General features: G+C 53.9%; 1 protein-coding gene across 1 annotated transcript; it reads left to right on the top strand.

Moving 5' to 3' along the window:
• The first annotated feature begins 10,633 nt into the window (after positions 1-10,633).
• On the top strand, positions 10,634-23,930 carry SDCBP2 (syndecan binding protein 2). Its single transcript, XM_045807696.2, has 9 exons — positions 10,634-11,612; positions 14,713-14,785; positions 15,457-15,511; positions 16,231-16,331; positions 20,149-20,307; positions 20,869-21,044; positions 21,124-21,295; positions 23,113-23,204; positions 23,445-23,930. Exons 1-9 carry the CDS (start codon positions 11,545-11,547, stop codon positions 23,497-23,499), a joined length of 951 nt encoding a protein of 316 aa, XP_045663652.1. The 5' UTR covers positions 10,634-11,544; the 3' UTR covers positions 23,500-23,930.
• The last annotated feature ends 1,405 nt before the right edge of the window (positions 23,931-25,335 follow it).

Raw genomic sequence — 25,335 nt, 5'->3', positions numbered from 1 at the left:
CTGGCCCTGGGATGATTAAGGAGAGGACTATTGCTTCCTGGGGCTCACGGGCCTGATAGAGGAAGTCTGGCCCCGGATCTAGAATACCAAATGCCCAAACCAACTATACGTGGAGCCTCGGGACCAGCAGGGCCCCGGGGGATGCTGGGTTGGCCCTTTGTTGGATCTTAGCACATTTGACCTGAGTGGCCGAGACTGCTGGTTGCCCACCCCATATCCACGTTCCCCTGGTTCCATCCTAACAGAACCCCAATATTACCTGGCAGTGTGTCCAGCCAACAGACTGCATTTCCCAGATCCCCATGCAGCTGTGTGGCTATGCAATTAAATCCTCACCACCTAAGTAGGTGGGCTTCCTGTAGGAGGCCGACTCAGCTGGAGGTATGGTTTTTGTTCCCCTCCCTCCTTCCTGCTGTCTGGACTGTAGCTGTCATGTCCGCTGACAGCCATCTCGGGGTGGGGGGGCATAGGGAGTACACAGTGAGTGTGAAAACTGTGAAGAGTGGGAAGATGTCACATACAATGAATGCCTCATAAACTATCCTGTAATAAGTGGACTCTCCACGAGGATGCGCCATGGGTCTCATGTGGTTTTGTGCCCAGCCAGAGAAGCCCTGCAGTATCAGCTAAGTTGCAGGGACCCTGAAAGAGGGTGTCTCTGGGTAGGTTGAGGGGACCGGGATGTTTTCTCCAGCCACGAAGGAGAGCAACTAGACAAGTGGGGAAACGGGGCTCTGAACATACATTCTAGAGCTTTCTTCACCTTCATTCTGCCCCAGTCCCACCGGAACCCATATACCCCCACCCTACAGCCTTCCCCAGGGCTACCTCTCTGCCAGGCAAATGTAATTCGAGGGAGGGGTTTTCTCACCTGGCTTTCCATGCAGCCAGGATGCGGGGCAGAGAGTGAGAGAAGCCCAGTGGGGAGAGACCCCTGACTGCACTGTGAGCCAGACAGGCACCCCAACCACACTCAGTTTTCCCATCTATAAAATGGGGCAATAATACTGGCCCTACTCCCCTCTCGGGGTGCAGAGGGACTATCCTCGTCTGAGCTAGGAGGCATGCAGGAGGCAGGGAAGAGGTGAGCTTGCAGTCGGCTTTGTGGGCTAGTCTCCATCCCCGGAAGCACAAAGCAATAATGTAGGTCGTGGCGATCAGGAGCCCTGGCTCACGTGTCTGGTGGACCTGGACTCAATAGTGCAGCCCCCCACTCACATGAGCCTGAGATTTCTCATCTGTAAACTGTAGATAGGGACTGAAGCTGAAGGATGTGAACCACTTAATGCTGTGCCCTCAAGAACCACTGGGTCTTCCCTGCCCCCTGGTCTGTGTGGACCTCTGCCATTTTCTTTGGCTTCCCTGTGTTCAAACCCCTTTCCCACATCAGGTGAACACCCCCACCTAATGATGCTTCCAATAGAGGAGCCCCAGTGTACCAGCATGCTTTGCAGTGCAGTGAGGCTCTCCCAGTCACAGCCCCCTGCACAGACCTTTGAAGGAATCCATCACCCAAGGAGGCGGGGCCCCCCCAGACCCATTCTGGTGGTGCCTACATCTAGTTTCAGGAGTCATCCGGGACAGAGGTCTACAGGGACTGACCAAGTCTGGGTGTCAGCGGGACAGGCTGCCATGTCAGTGTCCCACGCAGGGGCTGAAGCCAGGAGAACTCCCAGCTGGGTTCTCTGACTCGTAAAGCCCGTTGGCTCCCCAGGGGTGTTCAGTAAGTTCCTTTCCTGCTTACGTAACCCACAGCCGGTTTGTGTTGACTGCAACCACAAACCCCAGATGACTCCCCTCCCCAGTGGGAATGCTGACTCTCCCTTTAAGGCTGTCCTCTGAACTGCTGACCTTCCCCTACCCCAAGTTGCTTGTGTATTTAGTTGCTTTTTCTGTGCCTTTGGCTGAGAAGCCTGGCTGCAGTGACCAGCTTTTGCCAGGAAATTATAGAATTAGACCCAGGCCCAGATGCAGGGTGGTGCATTTATGGGAGTACACACTTGCGAGGGGAAAGCAAGCAGGTTCTGGGTTCAAATCCCTGTCCTAGGACTTACCGCATGTGCGACCTCGGGCCCACAGCATCCCTCTGGGCCTCAGTTTCCTTTTCTATTACAACACTCCAGCAGTTCTTTTTTGATCTATTTGGGGGTTTAAAGGAGATCAGGGATGGGAAGCCCCATGCCGTGTATCCCATACCCAGCATATTTTTGACATGAGATTGAAAAGAAACTGGGTCAGGAAGAAGGAACAAAGCAGCAGTGCTCACGTAGTTTGTCAGAAATCGCCTGAAACGTACGTGAAATGCAGACCCCAGGCCCCACTCCCAGAGTTGGATGAGGGGGGCCCCTGGGATCTGTATTTTTTTAATATTTTATTTTTTAAAGTAATCTTTATGCCCAACGTGGGGCTCAAATTCACGACCCCAAGATTAAGAGTTGCCCCCTCACCAACTGAGCCAGCCGAGTGACCCTCTGATCTGTATTTTTAACACGCATCCCCACTAGAGGTCTGTGCTGCGATGGCTGGGGCCACTGCTCTTGGAACAATGTAGGATCCCATGGGGGGCAGAGTAGAGATGGTGAGGGCCCAGATGGCTGGGCCGACACAGTAGTGGGGTATGGGGTCCCTGACATTAGCTTCACGCTTACTAGAAGCTTCTACAGTAACAGTCCAACATGGATTTATGTTCCGGAAAGGATGCAGCTAATTTCTGTAAGTTTGGTCTTTGATCACATTTACAAAGATAATGGATACATTTTTTCTCACTTGGATAAAGCAGTAATCCAATAACGTGGATATTGTTAAGTCCAAATTTCGTTAGCACTTCCCATGAGCCAGGCATTATGCAAGTACTTTTGTCTGTGCTAATTAATACAACGGGAAATTATTCTCCCCATCTCTCAGGTGGGACACTGAGGCCCAGGGAGGTAAAGTCACTTGCACGAGGCCACATGGCCCAAGGAGGGATTTGAAGGCAGGCAGGCTGGGATTCCACAGCCCATATGAAAAGCTGTGCCCCTTCAATATCTCACGTTGGGGTATCATGAGGGGGTTAGGGGGTGGGGCCTCAGGCAGGTGTTCGGCTTCCAGGAATGGGGCTGAAGTGTTGGGTGGGACTAGGTGGGGAGTGGGGGATGTCAGGCCCCTGGACCTCTGACTCACAAGGGCCGCTGTACCACCTGGAATATCTCTGACTCAGCTGCTCAGGGATGGGAATGACTCTGAGCCCAGGCAGCTTTGTTCAGCTCACGGCCAAGGCCTGGCCTTACCACTCAGGCTGGGTGGCCTTGGGCAAGGTTCTTTGCTCTCTAAACCTGGGGGCCGCTGGGAAGAATATGAAATCGGGTCATGCCCTGCGCCCAGCACGCAGAGGGAGCTCGGTGAAGAGCCCAGCAGTCCTCATACAGTGAGTGGGATGGATGCAGCCGCGGCACCTCTCCCGGCGGGCGCTGCAGCCCCAAGTCCATGCCGAGTACGAGCACACAGCTGGTGCTTCTCTCTGCCTGGCACCCACTCCCAGAAAGAGCACTTGTGTTTTCACTAGAACCAGATGACTTGTGTTTCTGCAACTTGCGGCCAGACTGACTCCATGAGGACGTCAGACACTGGCATTTGCTGCGTGTGAGCTGTGCCCACGGCTCTGCCCATGCTCCATTCGCCCTCACTCACATCGAAGCAGGTACCGCTACTCCCATCTGGAGACGGGCAGACCGAAGCTCAGAGAGGGTTACAACGCGTGCTACGTCACAGCCCTGGGCCTTGGACCTGATGCCCCAGAACAGCCCATCTTTTACTTCTTTTTTAAAGATTTTATTTATTTGACAGATAGAGCACACGGAAACAAGAGGAGGGGGGAGGCAGAAGCAGGTTCCCCGCTAGCAGGGAGTCCCACACAGGGCTTGAACCTAGGACCTTGGGATCATGACCCTGGCCGAAGGCAGATGCTTAACTGCCTGAGCCCAGGCGCCCCGAGCAGCCCATCTTTTTTTTTTTAATTGATTTTTTATTATATTATGTTAGTCACCATACAGTACATTCCCGGTTTCCGATTAAAGTTCGATGACTCGGGGCGCCTGGGTGGCACAGCGGTTAAGCGTCTGCCTTTGGCTCAGGGCGTGATCCCGGAGTTCCGGGATCGAGCCCCACGTCAGGCTCTTCCTCTATGAGCCTGCTTCTTCCTCTCCCACTCCCCTGCTTGTGTTCCCTCTCTCGCTGGCTGTCTCTCTGTCGAATAAATAAATACAATCTTAAAAAAAAAAAAAGTTCGATGACTCATCAGTTGCGTATAACACCCAGTGCACCATGCAACACATGCCCTCCTTACTACCCATCACCGGCCTATCCCATTCCCCCACCCCCCTCCCCTCTGAGGCCCTCAGTTTGTTTCTCATAGTCCATAGTCTCTCGTGTTTCATTCCCCCTTCTGATTACCCCCCATCTTTATCCCTTTCTTCCCCTACCGATCATCCTAATTCCTATGTTCCATAGATGAGAGAAATCATATAATTGTCTTTCTCTGCTTGACTTATTTCACTTAGCATTATCTCCTCCGGTGCCGTCCATGTTGCAGCAAATGTTGAGAATTCGTTCTTTCTGAGAGCTGAGTAATATTCCATTGTATATATGGACCACAGCTTCTTAATCCAGTCATCTGTTGAAGGGCATCTCGGTTCCTTCCACGCTTTAGCTATTGTGAACAATCGAGCAGCCCATCTTTTAAGTAAGAGTGAGCCACTGTGTTTGTAACTGGACCACTTTGCCAGAGGGGGCATTCATTCATTCATTCATTCATTCAGCAAACACTTACGAGAGCCTACTCTGGGCCAAGCACGGTGCTAGGCCCTAGGGACAAGGACCCCGCAGCCAATTCTCTGCCCTCAGGGACTGCCCATTCCAGATGGCACAGATATGTCCCCCCCATGGGCCAAATCCAGGTGGCAGCAGCTGTCGGCAACATTATCGTGAGAGGATCCCGAGCCATCTGTGGGCTCAGCACGAAGCGTGGTAGTGGCTGGTGACTCAGGGCCACCGGGGCGCTCCTAGGGAGTTTCTCAGCGTACATACACTGCCTAGTGGATACCTGTCTTAAGACTTCTGGAGATTGTTCAAAGGAACACGAACGCAGCAGAAATATAACCCGGTCATAGCACAAGTTCCAATTTCTATTTTGAAAACAGCCGCTGTTGTTCTAATAACTGGGCCCCGTCCTCAGGGAGCTCTGGGTCTAACTGGCAGCCTGACCTACACAGGACAGTCCGATCCGGAGGTCAGAGGCTGGGGAAGCCAGATGGGTGGGGATGACCAGGGGCCTTCCTGGAAGAGGAACTCAGGGGTCTGGTGGGGTAAGGGAGGCATTCCTGAAATAGCAGGCAGGCACGGAGATGGAAGTGTGACATGGGTGGGAGGTGAGGGTAGAGACTCCGCCTGGAAGGGCAGTAATGGGGGAGGCCCCGGAAGCCCAGTGTCAGGCCTGGGAGCTTAGTCCTGACCCTTCCATAGGAAGCCACTGAACACTCTTGAGTGGGGGCACACCCACAAAAGACCCTCCTGGGTGGCGGGGATGTGGGAGGAAAAGTGAGAGAGGGGAGGTGCTAGACACCACGTAATGGAAAGACGCCCCTGCACGTGGGTGTCTGCTGACGTGCCCTGTGACCACAGGCAAGTCCCTCACCCTTCTGGCCCGTTTCCTTCTCCACCTCCCCTCAAAGGCCCTTTCAGACCATGAGTGAGTGAACTAAGGTGTGTGTGATTGTGTATGTGTGTGTGGGGGGGGATCACGTGGTTCTGTTAGCATCACTATTTTCTACTTGTCTTAGGCCTTGAAGGGGCCATTGAGATGAGGCCCTTAAAGCCCAATCAGTGGCCACAGCCTTCCTTGCTGCTGTTCCCATCAGGGTCCGTGGGTAGGACTCCCGGCTGTGAGCTCCTCGGAGGCTGGCAGTGTCTCCTCTGGGGGGCTGCACACCGGCCGGGCCCCGGGGCAGGACGGGATGCCCAAGGCTAGCGCAACTCTGTCCGGGCTCGTCATGGGGACTGTGACGTGGACCTGCCCGGCCGGTGAGCAGTCCCGATACTCACCCCGCCCTGGGTGGGGGCCCTGCGTCACTGCTCATGGGGCTGCCCGGCACACAGGTCCCCAGTCCCTCCCCAGGCATGGAGTGTGACAGGCACCTCTGTCCAACCAAACCCACCAGGACCTAAACTAAATCCCCCCTTTTTCTGTTTACTTTTATTTGATTATTTTGGGGGATAGGTAATACATTCAAATTCTCCAAAATTGAAGAGGTACCAAAAAGTGTACTATAACCAAATCCCCTCCCGGCCTGGTACGCAGCCCCTTCGTTCCTCTTCCTGGAGACAACCCATCTAAACTCCTTTTTAAAAATTTGCTCCCCCCCTTAGAAAAACTGTAAGCACTCAAAGCAAAAACTTCAAACCCAACCCAACCCCCACCACCTTGGAACACACATCCAGACTTTCAACATTTTATTTATTTATTTTTTGAGAGGGGGAGCGGCCGAGGGAGAGAGAATCTTAAGGAGGCTCCACACCCAGTGCGGAGCCCAACGCGGGGCTTGATCTCATGACCCTGAGATGACAACCTGAGCCGAAATCAAGTCGGACACTTAGCCGACTGAGCCACCCAGGCGCCCCCAGACTTCCAGCACTTTAATCTGTGTCCTCCCAGGCCGTTTGCAACACACATCCACTTTTCGAAAAATGAAAACCAAACAGATCAGAATCACAATACTGATTTTTCAATATCTTGCCAATGTCTCGGGAACCTTTCCTTGTGGTTTTTCCTTAAATGACATCAATAGCTTTGTGATCGTCCACGAACATGGATTTGTTTAACCAGACCCCAGCGATGGGCATTTGGGATTTCTAGATTTCCCTATTATGGGCAACGTGGTGATGGGCTCTGGGACCTCAATGACTACTTGTGTACTGTAATAAATTACTAGAAGGGAAATGCTGGGTTCACAAGTTCTGGCCATTTTTTAAGGGCCTGGATGGCCCTCAAACTGTCTTCACATTCAGCAGGACTGGATGGCCAATCCAAATTTGATTTCCTCAAAGTCAAGAAGTCTTGGTTCCTACTTCTCTCGCCAGCTGCCGCTGTGTACCCCTAACCCCACTTCCACCTCTTGACTAAGGCCCGAAACCTCTTCTGGACCCGGTGACTTGCTTTGTTTATACTCACAGGGCATTTACCTACGTCCATTGGGGTGAGTCAGCTGACTGGGGGGCGGGCACCACCCTTCCCAGAGCAGGAACCTGGCTGGGACAAGGGCCACCCGCTTCCAGGGAGGGGAACAGACTCTCGGCAGTGGCTGGCAAAGCACGCTCGGCAGCACCTGGCCTGCAGGTAAGAGCTGGGGCCCGTGTGGATCGGGACTGAGGTCAGTGAGGCTTGCTCTCACCCTGTCTGTTGGGTCCTGACCTTCTGGAACCTACTGGGCAGTTTTCTTTCAAGGTGCCTCCCTCTGGGGGCATAGTGTGAACGGGGGTCTTCTTCTCGGACCCCTGCCCTGGGTCAGGTTTGAGGGCTGAGTGATCTTGACCCAGACGACGTGAGGGCTGCAGGCTCCTTGTGACCTCCTGTGACGGGGCTCAGGAGATGCGGCCCCCACCCTGCTCCTGGAAGAGGGCCTTTGGAAGGCCGGGCAGAGTGGATTTCCACAGGGAACAGAGAGTATATGCCTCAGTTTCTGTTACTTATGTCTCCGCCTGAAGCTGTTTCTACCAACTACCCGAAGCAGGCGAGGAAAAATCTGCTGGGGAACAGGGCCAATGGCTCGACCTCTCCCATAACTGGTTTCCTCATGTGGACACTGGAAACATCCCCACACAGTCCGGAGCACTGAACAAGCTAATGGGACTAAGGGGGACAGTCTGTGCCCCGCACACAGCAGAGCCTTGGAAAATAGAGCTTCGGACGAGGCTGCTGTGCGCTGGGAAGACGCCGCACTGGCTCGTTACATAGGGCGGCCCAAACTAACCAGAACAATCGTTTTTGTTTTTAAATAGTTTTTTGTTGTTTTGCATTTTCGAATTCCAAACTAATAACAATTCTCACACCACCATCACTGCTCCCCAGGGCTCCCTGTATCCACCCTTGCCCCTCTGGTCTGTTCTCCCAAAGTCAGCCAAAGGGGGGCACGTGAAAATGTGAGTTGGACCATGTCCACTCTGCTGCTCCACGTTCTCCAGTGGCTCCCACCTCCGCAGAGTAAATGCCAGATCCTGGCCACGGCCCCTGGGGACCTGCCCGCTCACATCCCCTCCTAGCTCCTCACCACTGCTCCCCCAGTCTCACCGGCCAGATGGTCTCTAAACAAGAGGCACCCCCACCTCGGGGCCGCTGCAGTGGCCATGCCCTCAGCCTTGATGCTCTTTCCTACCCCTGTAGGCTTTTACACAAGTCACCCGTCACTCCCGTCCCACAGTGAGGCCCTTATGGACCTCTCGACACTCTACCCTCCATCCTGCTTTATCTCTCTCCCCATGACTGCCTACCACCTAACACACTTCTCTATCCAGCTAGAAACACTCAAGGACAGATATTCCTCTTGCTCACTGCCTCAGTACCTAGAACAGCACAGGGACTTAGGGGCTCAGTAAACGTCCTGAGTGAACAGCTAGCGACGACTGCATGCCCTGTATGTGCTAGGTACTGTGCTGAGCATGTTCCATACATATCTTCTCTTTTTAAGGATCTTTAAGTCTTCCCCATAATTCTGTGATGCAAGTAGTCACCCCTATCACAAAGGAAGAAATGGCACTCAAAAGGCACTTGTCATGCTTGCTCTCACAGATCAGAGGCAACAGTCCGAACCCAGTCCTGCCTCCCTCCCAGGTCTCGCTCCTGCTTTGCCTCTCAGGGGCCTGCACTTGGGAGCACCTGCACTCCCCGAAGACGTTCAGAGCTTTTCTCCAGCGGGCAGGACGGCCCTGATAGGAGGAGGGGGTACATGCTGGTGGCCTAGCAACAGCCTCTTCCTTTCTAACTCACCACATTCCTGGGCTAATCTGGCCTTCCAGGAGCTATTCCTCTGACACTCTAACCCACGCTTCCCTCCCGCACACACTGTCTTCTGCAGGATGCAGATGAGCTGTCCACAGGAACAAGTAGGAGTCCCATAGTTGCAGCTCTTTGGAACAAGGTGTTCCAAAGGAGTGTTCTCATTCCAAAAGCCAAAGATGGGAGCTGACGACCCCTTTCAGCCCTGATCTCCAAGGACCTGATTGCTGGATTGTTGTGGGTGGTATTACTGCTTATATCAGAAAGTACAGAAGTTCAGGGATGGAAATTCTGTAAAGTGCAGGGGAAAGGAAAATTCCTTTGAGAGATGGGTTATTTTCCTTTCACAGGAGCCAATTAATTGCAGGAAGCCAGCACTGAGCTGAGGCAACTCTTCCATTGTCAGACTGTAGGAAGCAGCCTTTTAATCTACTTCGTTAGGGCAATGGTTTTTTGTTGTTGTGGTTTTTCCCCTTTCTAGGCCCAGAGGTTCTCCTCAAAGGACTTTTTTAGGGCTTTCTCTTCCCTGTGTCTTGATTTCCCATTCCTTTAAGAAAGAGTAACTGGACGCCTGCCTTGCGCCGGGCACTGGGCTCAGCACTGGGGAGGGAGACGGGCAAACAAAAACCACACAGAGGAAATCCAATCCTAGGGAATGTAGACGACCTTGCTCACAAGAGGTGCTTAATAAACATTAGCGGAATGAATGATGAATGGGTGAATATGAGGTTCTGGGTCTAGAGAAGGGAGGGCTGCCTAATTCTGTGAGTGTGTGTGGGTGTGGGATTTGGGGGAAAGCTTAGAACTGAAAAAACAGGAGCTCACCAGATGGACAAGGGGGAGGGAGAAGGCCTGAATGGCATTCAAGACAGGACAGGCACCTGAAAAGGCAGGGAGGCATGAACTAGGAGTGTGAGTTCTAGTGTCAGGAGGCAGTCTGAAATGAATGAAATGCAGGGTGAGTGTGGAACAGTGAGGAGGTGGGATTGCAGATGGTACCAGGAGTCAGGTCATGGAGATCTGAATGCCAAGTTGAAGTTTAGAGATTTATTCTGAGGGCAAGTGCTGCCCAGGGCTTCAAGAGAAGGAGCTGAGGTTGACTCCCAATTTCTGGCTCAGACCAGGGGGTGGACTTGGTAGGGTAGCGATAGAGGGGCAGCAATGTTAGGGAAAAAGGGGCTCAGTTTGAATAACCTGCAGGAGGTAGTAAAGATCTGGAAGGCAGCTGGACTCTTGGGTCTGGGCCTCCCTATCCCTGGAGCAGCACACTCCACACCCGCTCTCTTGAACCCTCCTTCCTTTCTACAGAAGGCTTTCCTGGTTGCCCTAGCCTTTTGTCCTGTACCCCGTAAGCCAAACTGCCTGAATCCTTATTACAAGGAGCAGTGGGTCCGATTCTGCTGTGGGAAGTGAATGCGCGGCCAAGCACAAAACCCCTACTCTGAGTAGTGGGCCTCAATCACTCAGCTCTCTCCGGTGGGATCCCAGGGTGAATCTGGGTAGAGTGGGGGCGGGGCACTTGCAGCTAAGCACCGGGTCAGAAGTCCAGGCCAGACAAAAAAACCTGGTGGGAGGTCAGTGATGTCACAACGGGTAGGAAATACTCGGGAACTGAAAGCGCTTCGGAAGCCTTAGCGGGCGAGGGGGCTTCTATTCCAGCAAAAGCAGCGAGGAGCGCAGGCGCGTCTATACGCTCCTTCCCTCCCACAGCTGCCTTAGAAACAAAATCTTAGCCAGCAGGGAGCGGATGACCGGCACCTACCCTCCTCTGGAATCCGTAAATGGTTCTCTGGGATCAGCGGCGTGGGGGGGGGGGGGGGAGACATTCGCCCCTTTAAAGCTCGATTTGCTCCGCGCGGCCTCCAGTCCGGTAAAGAAGGGACAAGGGGCCCGATCGAGTCTTCCCGTCCCTTACGCTGCTGCTTTACCTGATTTTTTTTTTTGTGTGTGTGTGTGTGGGTGCCGGCGCCAGCCATGGGCACCTGGAGAAAGCGAGACGCCGGGTGGATTCTAGTGACCCAGCCAGCTACCTACCCGCCCGGCGAGGAGGCCGCCATTTTTCACCCTACTACCGCGGGGCAACCTGGGAGCCATCCTTAGCTGCGCGCAGGCCTGGGTGGGTGGGACGCCTGCGTTCTAAACGCCACAGCGCGCCCTAGCGGCCTGGCGGGGACTCTGCGCAGGTGCGGTAGCCCAGAGCAACCGGCAGACGTCGCTTCCGGCCGGGTTCGCAGCGGAGGGTGCGTCAGAGTGGGAGTAGTTTAGAGACCTTTGAGCGGTGCAACGAATGGGGAAACTGAGACCTGGGATGAAGAACAGGCCCTTAACGACCCGTGGGGCTTTCTCCCGCCCCCCATGCGTGGACTTTGTGCCTGGTTGCGCAAAGCGAGGAAATTGAGAGTGATGGAGGAGGCGGGCTCGTCCCGAACGGTGGTTCCCGGCGGGTGAACCAGCATGATGCCCTGTCGTTATCGTAAAGGCGAAACACGGGCAATGAAAGTAATTTATAGTAGAAGAATATGCCCTTCACTTTGCAAAAGCTGAAACTGGATTGCAGCAGATCGTGTCTGTCCCTAACTCGAAATGAGTAAGTTTGGATTTAGGAGAAGACAGTTCTCAACTGAATTTTGCCGCAGTTTGTATTTGACGTCTCGAATCAAAGGCTGGGTATTTGTGTACAGGTGTGGGATTAGTATGACAGTCGCAGTGCTGTCAGACACATGGGCGTGTTCTGGTGACTCACCTGTGATGAGAAGGATTGGCCCTGATTTTCCAAAATGGTGAACAAAACAAAGTATAACCAACCTTGATTAACCTGGTATATGCATGTCTGGATAACATATTGCATATTAAAACCAGGAAGTACTGTATTTGTATATAAAGCAGGTTACAAGCAGGCTTTATGCCCACGTGAAGGTTTGGGAGGACAGTTTGGTGAACATTCTACGCGTTCCAAGAGGTCCAGATCTCTGTTGGCTGCTTCGTAAATGTTAGTAATGTCCCCTCAGTCTTGTGACACCCAAAAATGCCCACAGAAATTTCCAGTCTGCTTGTAAACTACTGTTCTATTCAAATGACAATTTGTCACTGTGCGTGTTTGCCCTTGTTGTGGTAGGGAGGCGTAGCGTGTGGTGAACGGGACACAGCCCCTGCCCTTGTGAGGTGGGGTCCAGTACGAATAAATACCCAGATGTCAATCATGAAATACGATAAAGAGCTTGACAGTAGAGAGCACAAGTCAGGGTTAGGAACACAAGAAGACCCAACTAACTAGCAGGGGGTCCCACGGCCTGAAAAAGGCAACGCAAGAAATAGCATTTGAGGGGCGCCTGGGTAGCGCAGTCGTTAAGCGTCTGCCTTCGGCTCAGGGCGTGATCCCGGCGTTATGGGATCGAGTCCCACATCGGGCTCCTCCGCTGGGAGCCTGCTTCTTCCTCTCCCACTCCCCCTGCTGTGTTCCCTCTCTCGCTGGCTCTCTCTGTCACATAAATAAATAAAATCTTTAAAAAAAAAATAGCATTTGAGCAAAACCTTCAAAGAGCACCACACAGGGAAGGGTGGTGTGCCAGAAGCAGACGGCCCAGGATGACTAAAACAGGCCCAGGGTCCCTGGTGCACAGTGGATACTCACATGCTGTGAGTGGATAGACGGATGATTGAACGAGGCACAGCATATTTGCTGGCTGGGAGCCATTCCCCACTAGATCAGAAATGTTAAAAGGCAGGGGAATACCAGCTTCCTAATTCTTCGCAGAGCCTGAAACTGAGTGGGGACTCACAGAAGGTGGAGGTGCTGAAGGTCCCAGATACAGAGAAAGTGTTGTGGGGTCCTGGCCTGGGAGTGATTTCTTGGAAGGGATCTCTGGTGCTACTCTCCCAGAGGGCAGCCACTAAAAATAGAAGTGCTGTGATGCTTCGTTGTTAGAAAAAGCAGGGCAGGGGTGCCCTCTCACCTTCACATATGCGCTTCATGCATGATCCTGGTAACAGGCCTGTTCTTGGTGGATGGTACCTGCTTGAGGACTGTCCCAAGAGAACAGTCTCCCGGAGTGTGTGCACACTGGGGGAGGCCGCAGGCAAAGGGTCTCTTCCCCCAGCTGGTCTAAAGGAGGTCAGAGCCGGTCTCCCTCTCCCCCTGGCACAATCTCTGTCCTCTTGAGGTGATCATTTCTGCCACCAAGACCAGACTAGGGCAAAGATCTGGAGCTGCCTGCTTCCAGGAGCCAAGCAGGGGATGTAAATTGCTGGCCGGGTACTTTGGGAACCAAGAAAGCACAGGCAGCCCATCTGAGAGGCTGGCTGCAACTCAGCCTGGTCTGGGTGTTGCTGCACATGATTCCTGCTCTTGCATTGCTCAATAGTTTGACTTTTTTTCAATACAAATTAGAAGTGAGGAATTTTTGTTTTCCCACACTTTAAAATGTTGGCACTAATTCAAATTTGAAAAAACAAAACAAAACAAAAACACAAGCCTGAGAGGTGAATGAAATACATTCGGGACCTCTGGTCCTCGTTTCCGTCCTAGGAAGGTGGAAGGACATCAGCACAGGTATACATAATAAAGGGGTGCCTGGGGTGGTCACAGGGAACTGAGCGGGGTATGCCAGGGGTGATGGGACTCCAGCCCTGCCTGGGTCCAGATCCTCTGGGCATCTCCCCTGAGTGACCCACAGGGGCTAAAGTCATCCTCATCCAGCATTGTTCCTTCTCCTTCCTCTGCATCTGCTGCCTTCACCCCCCCCCCCATTCCTTCTAACCTGCCATCAAATTCCTTCTCTCTCACATCCCACCCCTAGTCCCCATGCTGTGTGCAGACCTCCATCATCTTCCCGCCCCTCCCCACGCACTACAACATTCTCCAATGGGTCTTGCCTCCTCTCTTGTTCTCCAGATGGCAGCCAATAGGCCCTTTAGCTTGGGATGTCTTACCCCTGCTTAAAGCCCCCTGCTGGCTCCCGCTGGTCTCAGTATCTACCCACACTCACTACAGTGGCCCACACAAACTTCTCATTCCTCCAGAGACTGGAACTCATGGCTCACAGGCCAGATGCCAACAGATTTTAGTTGACCTTGCAGAGTACTTCATATATTCAAATTTGTGGCCTAAATGCGAAACCCAAGACACTGCATTTAATAAGATCAGAGCTTTCCTTTACAAGGAGAAGAGTGGAAGCCTAGGCTAAGATCAAGGCTGGAAATGGGTGGTATACAGTAGGAGCTCAAATACCCAGAGGTGAAAGGGGTGTGGGAGGGATTCTAATTAAGACCCCACCTACTTAACACTGGACTGAGTTCTGTGTAGTTGGGGGAGGACACTGTAGCCACCCCCCCCCAACAAAGGCCAGGTATGCAGCAGGTACTCACTATGAACCTGCTGGATTGAGCTGGGGTCTTGAGTGACCAGATCTTATAAGCCTGTCTGACCTTTGAAACATGGCAGGGAGGGACTTGATCCCTAGTCCTGCTCTTCCTGGCCAGCGTGTCCTGGGTGGTCCCCTGGGTCCACGGCTTAAAGCCCAGAGTCAGTTGAACAGGTGGGATGGGATTTTGTAAGCATGGAGACGTGGGGGTGATACCTTCCTGCTCTCTTTCTCATCCTGAAAGTCCTGAGTGGCACACATGGGCTGGAGGTAGACATCCATGCTTCCTCTCATCCCTCACCCCTCCTCACCCTCTGTGCCCTGTAGGGCGTTCCACGGAGCAGCCATGTCCACCCTGTACCCGTCTCTGGAGGACCTGAAGATGGACCAAGCCATTCAGGTAAGCTGCTAGGCATGTGTTGGCCTAGGCCCCCTCACGGGGCCTTTGGGATTGCCCCGGGTAGATGAGGGAAGCTTGTCTTGGAAGGTGCTGGCTCTTGGGTCCCTGGGCATGCAGGCCACCACTGCAGGGCCTGCTGGTGGACAGGTGTCCAGAGGCTAAGGCTGCGGAGTTACAGCAGCAATGGAAAAGACCAAACAGCTGCAGACAGGCCTCTTCTGTGCGTCCAGGTGCTTCCTCCATCCCAGTTCAGGTAGCCTCCGCTGTAGACAGGCTTCCAGAGTCACGCCATGGGCACGGCCTTCGGGCTGCTCATCCCCAGAAGCCCCGTCTTCCTTCCATCCACCTGTGGTTGAAGTGGGTTTTGAGAATTCCGGACTTCTCGACTGAGAAGTTCATTAGGAGGAGGGCCTCAGTTCTGGCTCATTCTGGCTGGCTCGGGTGGTAAGCAGTTCATGGCGTTTGGTGGGTTGCAGGCTACGGGGAGAGCCTTCCCCAGAAACATGGACATCTGAAGAGAACACATTTGCACACCCCCAAGGTTCATGGACGCCCCACCTTAGGCCCGCCAGCATAACTAATGCCCTGACCCTCAGCCTCAGGGAGCCCCAGGCTCCAAGGGTTCTGGGGGTCCTGGCCACAGCTGACCAGTGCTCCCCACCTCTCCCCAGGCCCAAGCCAGAGCTGCACCCCGGATGCCCGCCCTGCCAGTCTCCCAGCGTCCAGGTGAGTGAGCCGGCCAGGGTGGGGGTGCTCCTGACTGACAGTGACCTCTTGTGGCCACTTCCAGGCACTGCCTCTTGCCTGCCCCTGTGCTGTGGGCTTCCAGAACATTTTATCCCCACCAGAACCTTTTGAACCCCGAGAAAACTCTGGCTTAGTGAGAGCACTAACTCCCCTGATTTGGGGCTACCTTCTGTGGCTGAGTGAGGAGACCAAGGTGTCTGTGTTGGCCCTTCGAGTTGTTGGTGGCAGTCTGGATTCGGGTCCTGTGACAGCTAACTGGACCTCAGGGCCGTTCTTTCCCTCCTTGCTGGGCAGTTTCCTGGGAACTGCCCTGGGGTCAGACGCTTGCCTCCTGCAGCCCCTGCAGCCCCCCAGCCTGTGCATTTCCCAGGAACCAGGGCCTCGTGACCAGCAGCAGGCCTGTGTTTGGTGTCAGGTGTCTGGCTGGCTGGTGCCAAACGAAGTCGGTTGAGTTGAACACCCAAGCAGTCCATGAGGGACTCTGTGTCCCAGCCTGCTCCTGGGGAGACCCTGCCCCTCAGCCCTTCTGAGGGGAGAACCCACATCACCAGCGAGTGTTCCCTTGCGTTCTCGGGAGTAACATCCCCAGGCCCTGTTTCCTAATACAAATGAGTGACCACAAAGGAGCCAGGCAGGTGTGGCCAACCTCACCCCCCTGAGTAACACCTCTCCTCTTCCTTCCGTTCCCTTCCCGTCAGTTTTGTACCCAAGTCTGGCAGAACTGGAAAATTATATGGGTCTTTCCCTCTCCAGCCAAGAAGTCCAGCAGAACCTGCTTCAGATTCCAGAAGGTGCTAGTGTAGGTATTTGTCTCTTGCGTGCTATGGGCACAGCATGTGCCAACTCTCCCTCCCTCTTGGTCTTGCCATTCGAACAGACTGGAAGCTCCTCATGCCCAGCATGCCTGGGCTCTGTTTCTTGAAGGCACTTTTCATTTTGAGCCATCGTTAAAAGTGCTGTGGGGTTTCCTGCAGACTTGGGGGTTGGAGGGCCACCGCCTGCCCTTTGACCTTTGGCTTCAGGCTGCTGGATGAGAAGGGAAGGCAGTAAACCCAGTCTGAGCCTGGAGGCTTCTAATGAAGGAGCTGCCTGTGCCTTGAGAGCTGTTGCTTGGACAGCAGAGCCGAGACAGGGAGCAGCTTGTCACCCAGCTCTGGTCCCCAGATGAAGGGACAATGCTTGCTTGATTCCTGCTCTCCAAGGTTTGGGGGAGCAAGAGAAATTGTGACATAGAAATGTTCCCTCCTGAAAATACGTTCATTTAGAGACCCAGTCCCCACTCAGACCCCCTGCCAGTGGGTTCCAGCATCCCCGCAGGCCACTGGTCAGTGGGCTGGTCTGCTATCCTGTCCCCGCGTGGGTGAAAACTGGTGGCAGAGCCCAGCTGCTGGTCTTGCCGAGGCTGCAGGGGGGTGAGTCTGACAGGAGAAAGTCGGCCAGGATGGGGGCGCGTGGGGCCCTGGGGTGTTGCTCCACGGTGACCCCCCCCCCCATAGTCATGCCGTGAAATACAGACGGGAAGCCGAGAAACTCGTGTGGTATATACCTCGCTTGTGAGCCTTTGACTGACTTCCTCTTTGTTCCAGTAATGAGGACATGAGTGCATTTCACCTAAATATTGATAAAAATATGACAGATGAATTCATTTTTATAAGTAAAAAAATTTAATGTTTAACGTTTTATTTTTAAATAATCACAGATTCATGGGTCACTAAGATAGTAGAGAGAAGCGTACGGAAGATTGTACCCTCCACCCGGTTTTCGCAGTTGTTTTGTGGGAAGGGGCTGCATAACCGTAGGGTAAGGAAAGCAGGCATTTTACGTCGGTCCAGTGAGTGTCTAGTTCTGGGTCACTTTGTCACCTGCATAGATAGACCCACGGAGGTACCAGTGCAACCAAGGCACAGACGGTTTCGTCACCACAAAGGTCTCCCTCGGGCTGGCCCTTCGTGATCATGCCCAACTTCTCCCCCTGCCCTTCCCCAACCCCCTGGCCACCACTAGTCTGTTTTCTGCCTCGATGATTTTGTTTCAGAATGGTACCTAGATGGAATCATATAGTGTTTACGGATTGGCTTTTTCCACTCAGCATAATGCCCTTGAAATTTTTCCAGGTTGTTCACTGTATTAATTGCTCATCCATTTTATTTATTTATTTGTTAATTTTTATTTCAGTTTACTTTAATTCCAGTATAGTTACCTACGGTGTTCTGTTAGTTGCAGGTGTACAACATAGTGACTCGGCACTTCCATACATCACCTGGTGCTCATTGCAACAGGTGTATGTTTAATCCCCATCACCGGTTACCCCCACCTCACACCCCATCCCCTGGTTCATCCCGTTGTGTTGCTGAGTAGTATTCCATGCTATGAACGTACAGTACCGAGGTTTGTTTAACCCATTGGGGGTCGTTTTCGTCGTTTCCAGTTTGGGGCTATTACAAACTAAGTTATTATGGCTATTTGTGTACAGTTTTTTTTTATACCAACGTAAGTTTTCATTTCTCTGGAATAAATGTCCAGGAGTGCAGTTGCTAGGTTGTATGATAAATGCATGTTCAAATTTTTAAAAGACTGCCAAACTATTTTAAGAGTGGCTCTACCATTTTACTCTCCTCGCGGTAACATGTGCCGCTCCAGTTTCTCCACCCTCACTAACGTTAGCCGTTCTGTTAGGTGTGTAGTGATGTCTCTTCACGGTCTCCGTTTGCATTTCCCTATTGCCATGGCTAGTGCTGTCCAACGTCTTGTCACGTGCTGTTTACCAGCTGTAAATTCTTTTCAGTAAAATGCTCTTCAGATGTTTTGTTCATTTTCTCAGTGGTTAGTTTGTTTTTTTAAGCCAAGTTTTGAGAGTTCTTTATTCTAGAGTCTTTTGTCAGATAGGTTGTAAAAACTTTCTTCCAAGTGTGGCTTCTCTTTTCACCTTTCTAAAAGGACCTTTGGTAGAGTACAAGTTTTTAATTTTGATGAGGTTCAATTTATGGATCTTTTTCTTTTGCGGATCAGGCTTTGCTGGCCTGTCTGAAGACATTTACACCAAGCCGTAGATCCTGAAGATTTTCTCCCTTAGTTTCATCTATAAACACATTATAGTTCTATGTTTTACATATTTAAAAAAGATTTTAATTATTTATTTGAGAGAGAGAGAGAGAAAACAAACAGGGGATGGATCAGAGGGGAGGGAGATAATTTCCAGCCGTGAGCACAGAGCCCATCATGGGGCTCGATCCCAGGACCCTGACATCATGACCTGAGCCAAAACCAAGAGTCAAATGCCTAACTTACGGAGCCACGCAGGCTCCCCATGTTTTACATTTAAATTTATGAGGAAATTTGAGTTAATTTTTGTATAAGGTATGAAGCTTAGGTCAAGGTTCATATCTTTGTCTGTGGATGCTCAACTGCTCCCAGGCCCTTTGTTGAAAAGACTATTTCTGGTCCCTCGAACTGCTCTGGCACCTCTGTTAAAAAGCACTTGGCCCTACTTGTGTGAGGCTATTTTTGGAGTCTTTGTCCTGTGTCGTTGATCCATGTGTCTGTCTCTCCACAGTTATCAAACTGTAGCTGAATAATAAGTCTGGGAATTTGGTGGAGTGATTCCTCCTGCTTTACTCTTTTTGTCAAAATAGCTTTAGCTATTCACTTCCTTTGTCTTTTCACGTAAAGTTTAGATTAACCTTGCCTGCGTCTACAGAACGCCTTGTAAAGGTTTCGATAGAAACTGCATTAAATCTTCACATCAATTTGGGGACAATTGACAGCTTTACTACGTTCTTCTAATCCATGAATGGAAAATACCTTTCCATTTATTTAGATCTTCTGTGATATATTTTATCAGTCATTTTTTTGTTTTGTTTTCAGTATATAATTTCTACATATGGTTCGTTAGATCTCCTGCTTTTTTTGACTGATTATAGTTGGTAGTATACTTTTAATTTCATGTTCCATGTGCATTCTGTTAGTGTATAAAAAATACAGTTGATTTTTGTGTGTTGATCTTGTATCCTGTGACCTTGCTGAACTCACTTATTAGTTTTAGGAGTTTATTTGTAGATTCCTGGGAATTTCCTAGTAGATCGTCATATCATTTGCAAATATTTCTTTTCTAATCTGTATGCCTTTTATTTCCTTTTCTTGCCTTATCGCTCTGGCTAGTTTTTCCAGTATCATATTTAATAGTAGTGGTGAGAGCGGCATCCTGACTTGTTCTGGGCTTTAGGGGGAAAGCATTCACTTTTATACTTTTTGCTTACATTTTTTTCAAGACAAAAATCAAATTGAGTCCTTTTTTCCCCTAGTTGCTCCCTTATTGCTGTGAATTCTTTTTATTTTTAGTTGGACTTCTAAGGGGTCTTCTCCTGATACCAGCGTGCCTTGCAAAATGAGGGTCCCTTTTCTGTATACCCATCCTCTGTCTCTCCTCATTTTCCTGGCTGTTTTTCAGGGGCGTAGACTTTGATGCCCCCTAGTGGCTTCATGGAGCCACGTCCCCTAGCAGCCCCCGCAGAGAAGAGCGTGGTCTGGGTGGGATAGGGCCCAGGGACCACTGCATCTTTCTTTTCTCATCCTTATGAGGCCCCAGAGACCAGCTGACCCCACCCTGGTGTCTGCAGGTGGCGGGCTCTGGCTCCTTGCCGCGCCAGTTGGTGGCACCACTGTCTGGGAACAGCCTTGGCGCGCGGCGTGCGGAGATTAAGCCCGGGGTGCACGAGATCCATCTGTGCAAGGATGAGTATGGCAAGACGGGGCTGCGGCTAAAGGCCATTGACCAGGTAGGGCTGGGGGCTGTGCAGGAGAGTAGGGGGCATCCCCCACACGCATCGCCCACCACCTGGGAGGGGGCAGTGCGGGCCTTGTCCGCAGTAAGGAAGGTGCAGAGCAGGCAGGGGAGCCGAGGCCTACCCAACCTCAAGCCCAGGCTCTTCCTCTCAATCTCCCCCCACCAAGGCCTCAGGGCTGGTGCTGGGTTCCAACAGCCGGGAACCTCCACCTACCCCTCCTGGGCTCCTACCACTCAGACCTCGCTTCCTCCCCCCTCCATCAGAGGGGTCTGGCTTGCAGGCAGCTGTCTGGAGACAGTGGAAGCCAGGGGTGCTGATGCCATCGTTAAAAGCTAGGCAGTCCAGGGGTTGCGGGTGCAGCCTCCAGCCAGGAGCCTGACCCAACTGCTCCCCGGCTATGTGGCCTGGAGTGCTTCCTCCCCAGGAAAATGGGGTAACCTCTGTCCTGCCCACACAGAGCTGTAGCTCCTAGATGATTGGGAGAACAGCAGCAGGAGGGACGTGGGCTCAGAGTGGGCTTCGGAGCTGACAGCAGGGCCCTGCCTGCTCCAGGGGCTCTTCGTGCAGCTGGTGAAGGCCAACAGCCCTGCGTCTCTCGTGGGGCTGCGCTTCGGGGATCAGATCCTGCAGATCGACGGCCGTGACTGTGCCGGGTGGAACACGGACAGAGCCCACCGGGTGCTGAAGAGGGCATCGGCCGAGAAGATCGTCATGGTTGTTCGGGACAGGTGGGTAGCCAGGCCCCCAGAGCCTCCCTGTCTGCCCAGGCCCGGGTCCCAGGCCCGGCTCACTGTCTCTCCCTGCCAGGCCCTTCCAGCGGACCGTCACCATGCACAAGGACAGCACGGGCCACGTCGGCTTTGTCATCAAGAAGGGGAAGGTCATCTCTGTGGTCAGAGGGAGCTCTGCGGCCCGCAACGGGCTCCTCACCAAGCACGCCGTGTGCGAGGTGAACGGGCAGAACGTCATCGGGCTGAAGGTAGGCCGGCGGCTGTGCTCTGGCCCCGGGGCTTCAGGGGCTGAGAGCTTGCTGCGCGGAGGGAAGGTTCATGTCTGCGGCAGGCTGCTGCCCCCTCCGAGCCTCAGGTCCCTCATCCTCCAGTTGCTGTGAGGGTTCCCTGCGGTGAGGGGGGTCGAGCTCTGAGCACGTGCCAAGCCCGTGGTAAGTGCTCAGTAAATATGAGCTCTTGTCACCACCGCACGGAGGCCGGAGGGCGTGCGTCAGGCCAGGGCGCCGGGGAGGGGGCTGCCGGCTGCGTGGACGCCTCCCTCCCCAGCGTCTGTATACTGGCTCACAGTCCGTAAGAGGAGTAGGTTAGAAAATTGCTGTTCAGAAACACACTTCTGACCTCTGTTCGTCTTTTGAGGGGGTGTGTGCTGAGTTTTATCTTTAAAAAGCAAGAAGGAGCAAGGGGTCCAGGGTCTAGTGGACGCTGACCGAGGGGTGGGCGCCTTCAGGGACCAGGCCGTGGAGGATGAGGAGTCATGTGGCTGCTGGTCCCGAACAAGTGAAAGTGACATTTGACCCTGACTTGCTGCCCCCCGAGAGAGGGTCCTCCTCCGGGAGCGTGAGTGAGAGTGAGGCTTCGGTCCCCTCGGGCCACCGGGCTGCAGGGCGCCCCCGGCAGAAACGGCCCAGGCCGTGGCCTCTTACTCCACGCTGGCACAGACCTAAGCCAGTTCCCCAGCCTCTCAAGGGCCAGCGCCAGGCCGTTCCTGTCCGTATCTGCTCCCCGCGCCCGACAGCCTCCCCGCCTTCTTCGGAGGCTTGTTCCGCTGGCTCCTGAGCATGGTGTCCAGGAAGTCCTTCCTGATGTGTGTCTAAGATCCCTCCCGCTGCGGGTCTCCTCCCTCAGGGCTCAGGCACACCACCCAAAGGGAAGACTGTCTCCCTAAAACGTTGACTCCGCGGACACCGATGCTGAGTCGCTGTCTCTCTCGGACACCAGCAAATCCACTCCTTTCAGGGCAGCCCGGCTCTCTGATTGTCACCCTCCCTGAGAGCAGGACAATGTGCTGCAGGTTCTCTCTCCCTCCCCGAGGGCTCGAGGCATTAGGACCAATGTGTCCATGATCCTGGCAAACCCTGGTGCTTGGAGGCCCGGGGCGCCCCCTTTTCCTGAATGGCCCCACGGAGCGATGCTTTGTGAGATGGTTTGTCTCCTGAAAGCCCATCTGTTTCTGCCCTGTGGCTGTCACTAGTCCCCTCTAGCATGTCTCCGCCACTTGTCCCCCAACAGCTGAGCGCGTAACCGAGTTAGATGTATGTGAACAGCCGCTCGGCTCTGAGTCAGGGCCGGAAGCCCTTCTGCGGCCATGCTTCGGAGTTTGGTCTCTTTGGCCCCCTTCTTGTAGAGCCTTGTCCTTTCTTGTTCTCCCAGCGGTCTGAATGGCATCTGCAGACCTTCCTCTCTTTACTGGGCAACAAGGTGAGACGAAGAGGGCCCATGAGGGCTCTGCTCGGCTGGCCGGCCACCAGGAGCCCAGTGGGTGGGGGGTGCACCTGATGGCCCCCACTGCCTGGTCATTTTCCTTGTGCTTTGGGGCCAGAGCCTGAGTTTGACTGACTCCCACGAAGGCCGGTGGGGAGGGGTGTGCTCAGTTTTACCGCAGAGATGCTCGGGTCAAGGGCCTCACGTTTTTGCTCAAGCAAGGCTTCACCTGGGTGTCTGCCTGGGACCCTCTCCTGCTGGCAGCAGGGTCCTCTAGCAGGGGCCACGCTGACCCCCCCCCCCCAGAGGTGCCTGCAGAGTCGCCCCTGGCCCCAGGGTGACTGCTCACTGACCTCCTCCCCAGGACAAAGAGGTCACAGAGATTCTGGCCATGGCTGGGAACGTTGTCACCTTGACCATCATCCCCACCGTGATCTACGAGCACATGGTCAGAAAGTAAGGCTGCTCCCCTCCCACCTTTGCCCTCACCTCCCTGCCTCCCTCCCCTCCAGCCTCCTCTGGGCTCGCACAGGGCACAGCCCTCCCTGCCCTCCCTGCCCTGTGGCTGGTGGCTCCCCATGATTTGAAAGTCTTAGACATGCAAATGAAGGCCCCCCTGGGGGAGGCGCCGGCCAGTGGGGAGGGGAACCCGCTGCCAGTTTGGGCGACCGTCCTCGTCCTCCTTGCTGCATCTAGGTTGTCCCCGACCCTGCTCCACCACACCATGGACCGCTCCATCCCAGACATCTGAAGCCGGGGAGGGCCGCCCAGCCGTCCCACCCTCCCCCCTCCTGCAGGAAAGGGCGGAGTCCTCCCAGGACAGTGTGGGAGGCCTGCTGCCTGGGGCGGGGCTGTCCTGAGGGGGCGCCTTCCGGGTGGGGCGGCCACTGCCACCGAGACACACCGGCCTCCTGGGAGCTTCAGACTCCACAGGCAGGGACTCTGTGCCCGTTGAAATGCGGGGCACGTAGGCAGGCCGGCCACACACTTCTTAAAGTTGCAGCTGGGTCCCTTGTAAGATTTTTGCTGCCTCTGCCAGAAAAACAGTTTCACGCTTTGAGAGAACACAACTACGTTCTTCGTGAGAATTTTTTCTTTTCCCTTGGCCGGCTGTGTGTCACAAACCATACGTAGTTACAGTCCCTCACTTCTTTTGAATAAAGATTTGATTTTAAAGAAAAACCTTTCTTCAAAAGTAATTGAAAATTCTGGAATCCTTGGTCCCATGGCAGGCTGGGCCTGTTTTCTCCTAAGCAGTGGTGACACAGGGGCTCTGAGAGCAGGGATTTGACTCTGCCACCATCATGTACTGCCTGCCAGTCTGAGGCAGGGGTGACGGGGGCGGGGGGTGCATGTGGGACTCTGGTGGAGGGACACTGACTTCGGAGCACCCCTGCTCAGCCTGCTTCTGCATCTGGAGAGCAGATGTGAGGTCCGCTTCAGGGGTGCCGGAGGGGACGCGGTGCACTTACAGGCCCCATCAGGGCTGACCCTTGGCAGGGGGCTGGGGGAGGCCCTTTCTGGATCCTAGAGCCTTTGTGTGACCCAGGAGGGGAGTGACCCTCAGCTGCTGGGACAGGCGCGTGGCAGTGCTGACCCAGCATGCAGCTCTCTGGTTCCCTCGACCTCAGAAAGGATCTCGTTCCCCTCAGCCCTTCCCTGTGTGTCCACTGTGCCTCCCAGCTTGGCAGGGATGGTTTGAGCCCCTCTGCATCCCTCCTGGGCGGGGGGGGGGGGGGACACGATAAAAAGAAAACAGGCCGAGGGTCTTGCTGTGTTTTCATGCTTTAATTCAGAGCTGTCTGCTGTGGGCACAACTCTGTCTGAACAGGACAAAGGAGACAAAATGAAGACCCTCCCCACCTCCCCTCTTCCCGTATCCCCTGAATTCTCCATCAAGGGGATGGCTGAACGGGAGAGTATGCTGTGACTTGTTGGTACTGTCCCCCTAGGTCAGAGAAGGGGGTCATGAGATCCCCGGGCTGAGGCCCTCGGTAGACCCTAGCCACGGAACTTCGTCGGTGCCCGCCCCTCCCTGTGCGCTGTCCGGACACCCCGGTGCTAGCGACGCCTGGGAAGGCTGTTCAGTGAAAAGCTAAGTTATCCCCTTGGGAGATGCTCGGAATAAACTCCGCTGGAGGCCAGCTCTCTGTGCAGAGTCCCAGCCCCGGCTCTGACTCCTGCCTGCGCCTGGACCAGAGGAGCCACAGGGAGACCCAGACCCAGGCCCTCCAACTAAGCAGAAGCCACTTCTGGCCGCTGGGCTCCAAGGGACCAGCAGTTCAGTAGGTGGTTCCTGGGGAAATGTCCTTTAGGATTGAATCCGCTCCAGCCAGAGGCTGGGGGGAGGGGAGGCCCAAGATCGATTTCTGCTCCAGACAGCCTAGGGCAGGAGGGCAAGGCCATAGCCCAGCAGGAGGAGGTATTAAACAAGAGGGAAAAAGCGGAGCTTTGGAGGAGGAGCACTGGGTAGGCGGCGCCCGGGCCCTGGCCTTGCCCTCCCCCCATGCTCTGTGCTCCGCAGCGCCGGCCTGGGAAGCCCGAGCCAGCAGGCCGCTGTGCCCCCACTGCTCGGAGCTGCCCTCGC

The sequence above is a fragment of the Ursus americanus genome, chromosome 22 (assembly GCF_024610735.1).
Source record: "Ursus americanus isolate L20-20 chromosome 22, mUrsAme1.1.p, whole genome shotgun sequence".
In the NCBI taxonomy this organism is placed as follows: domain Eukaryota; kingdom Metazoa; phylum Chordata; class Mammalia; order Carnivora; family Ursidae; genus Ursus; species Ursus americanus.
This window is presented reverse-complemented; position numbering and strand designations above follow the sequence as displayed.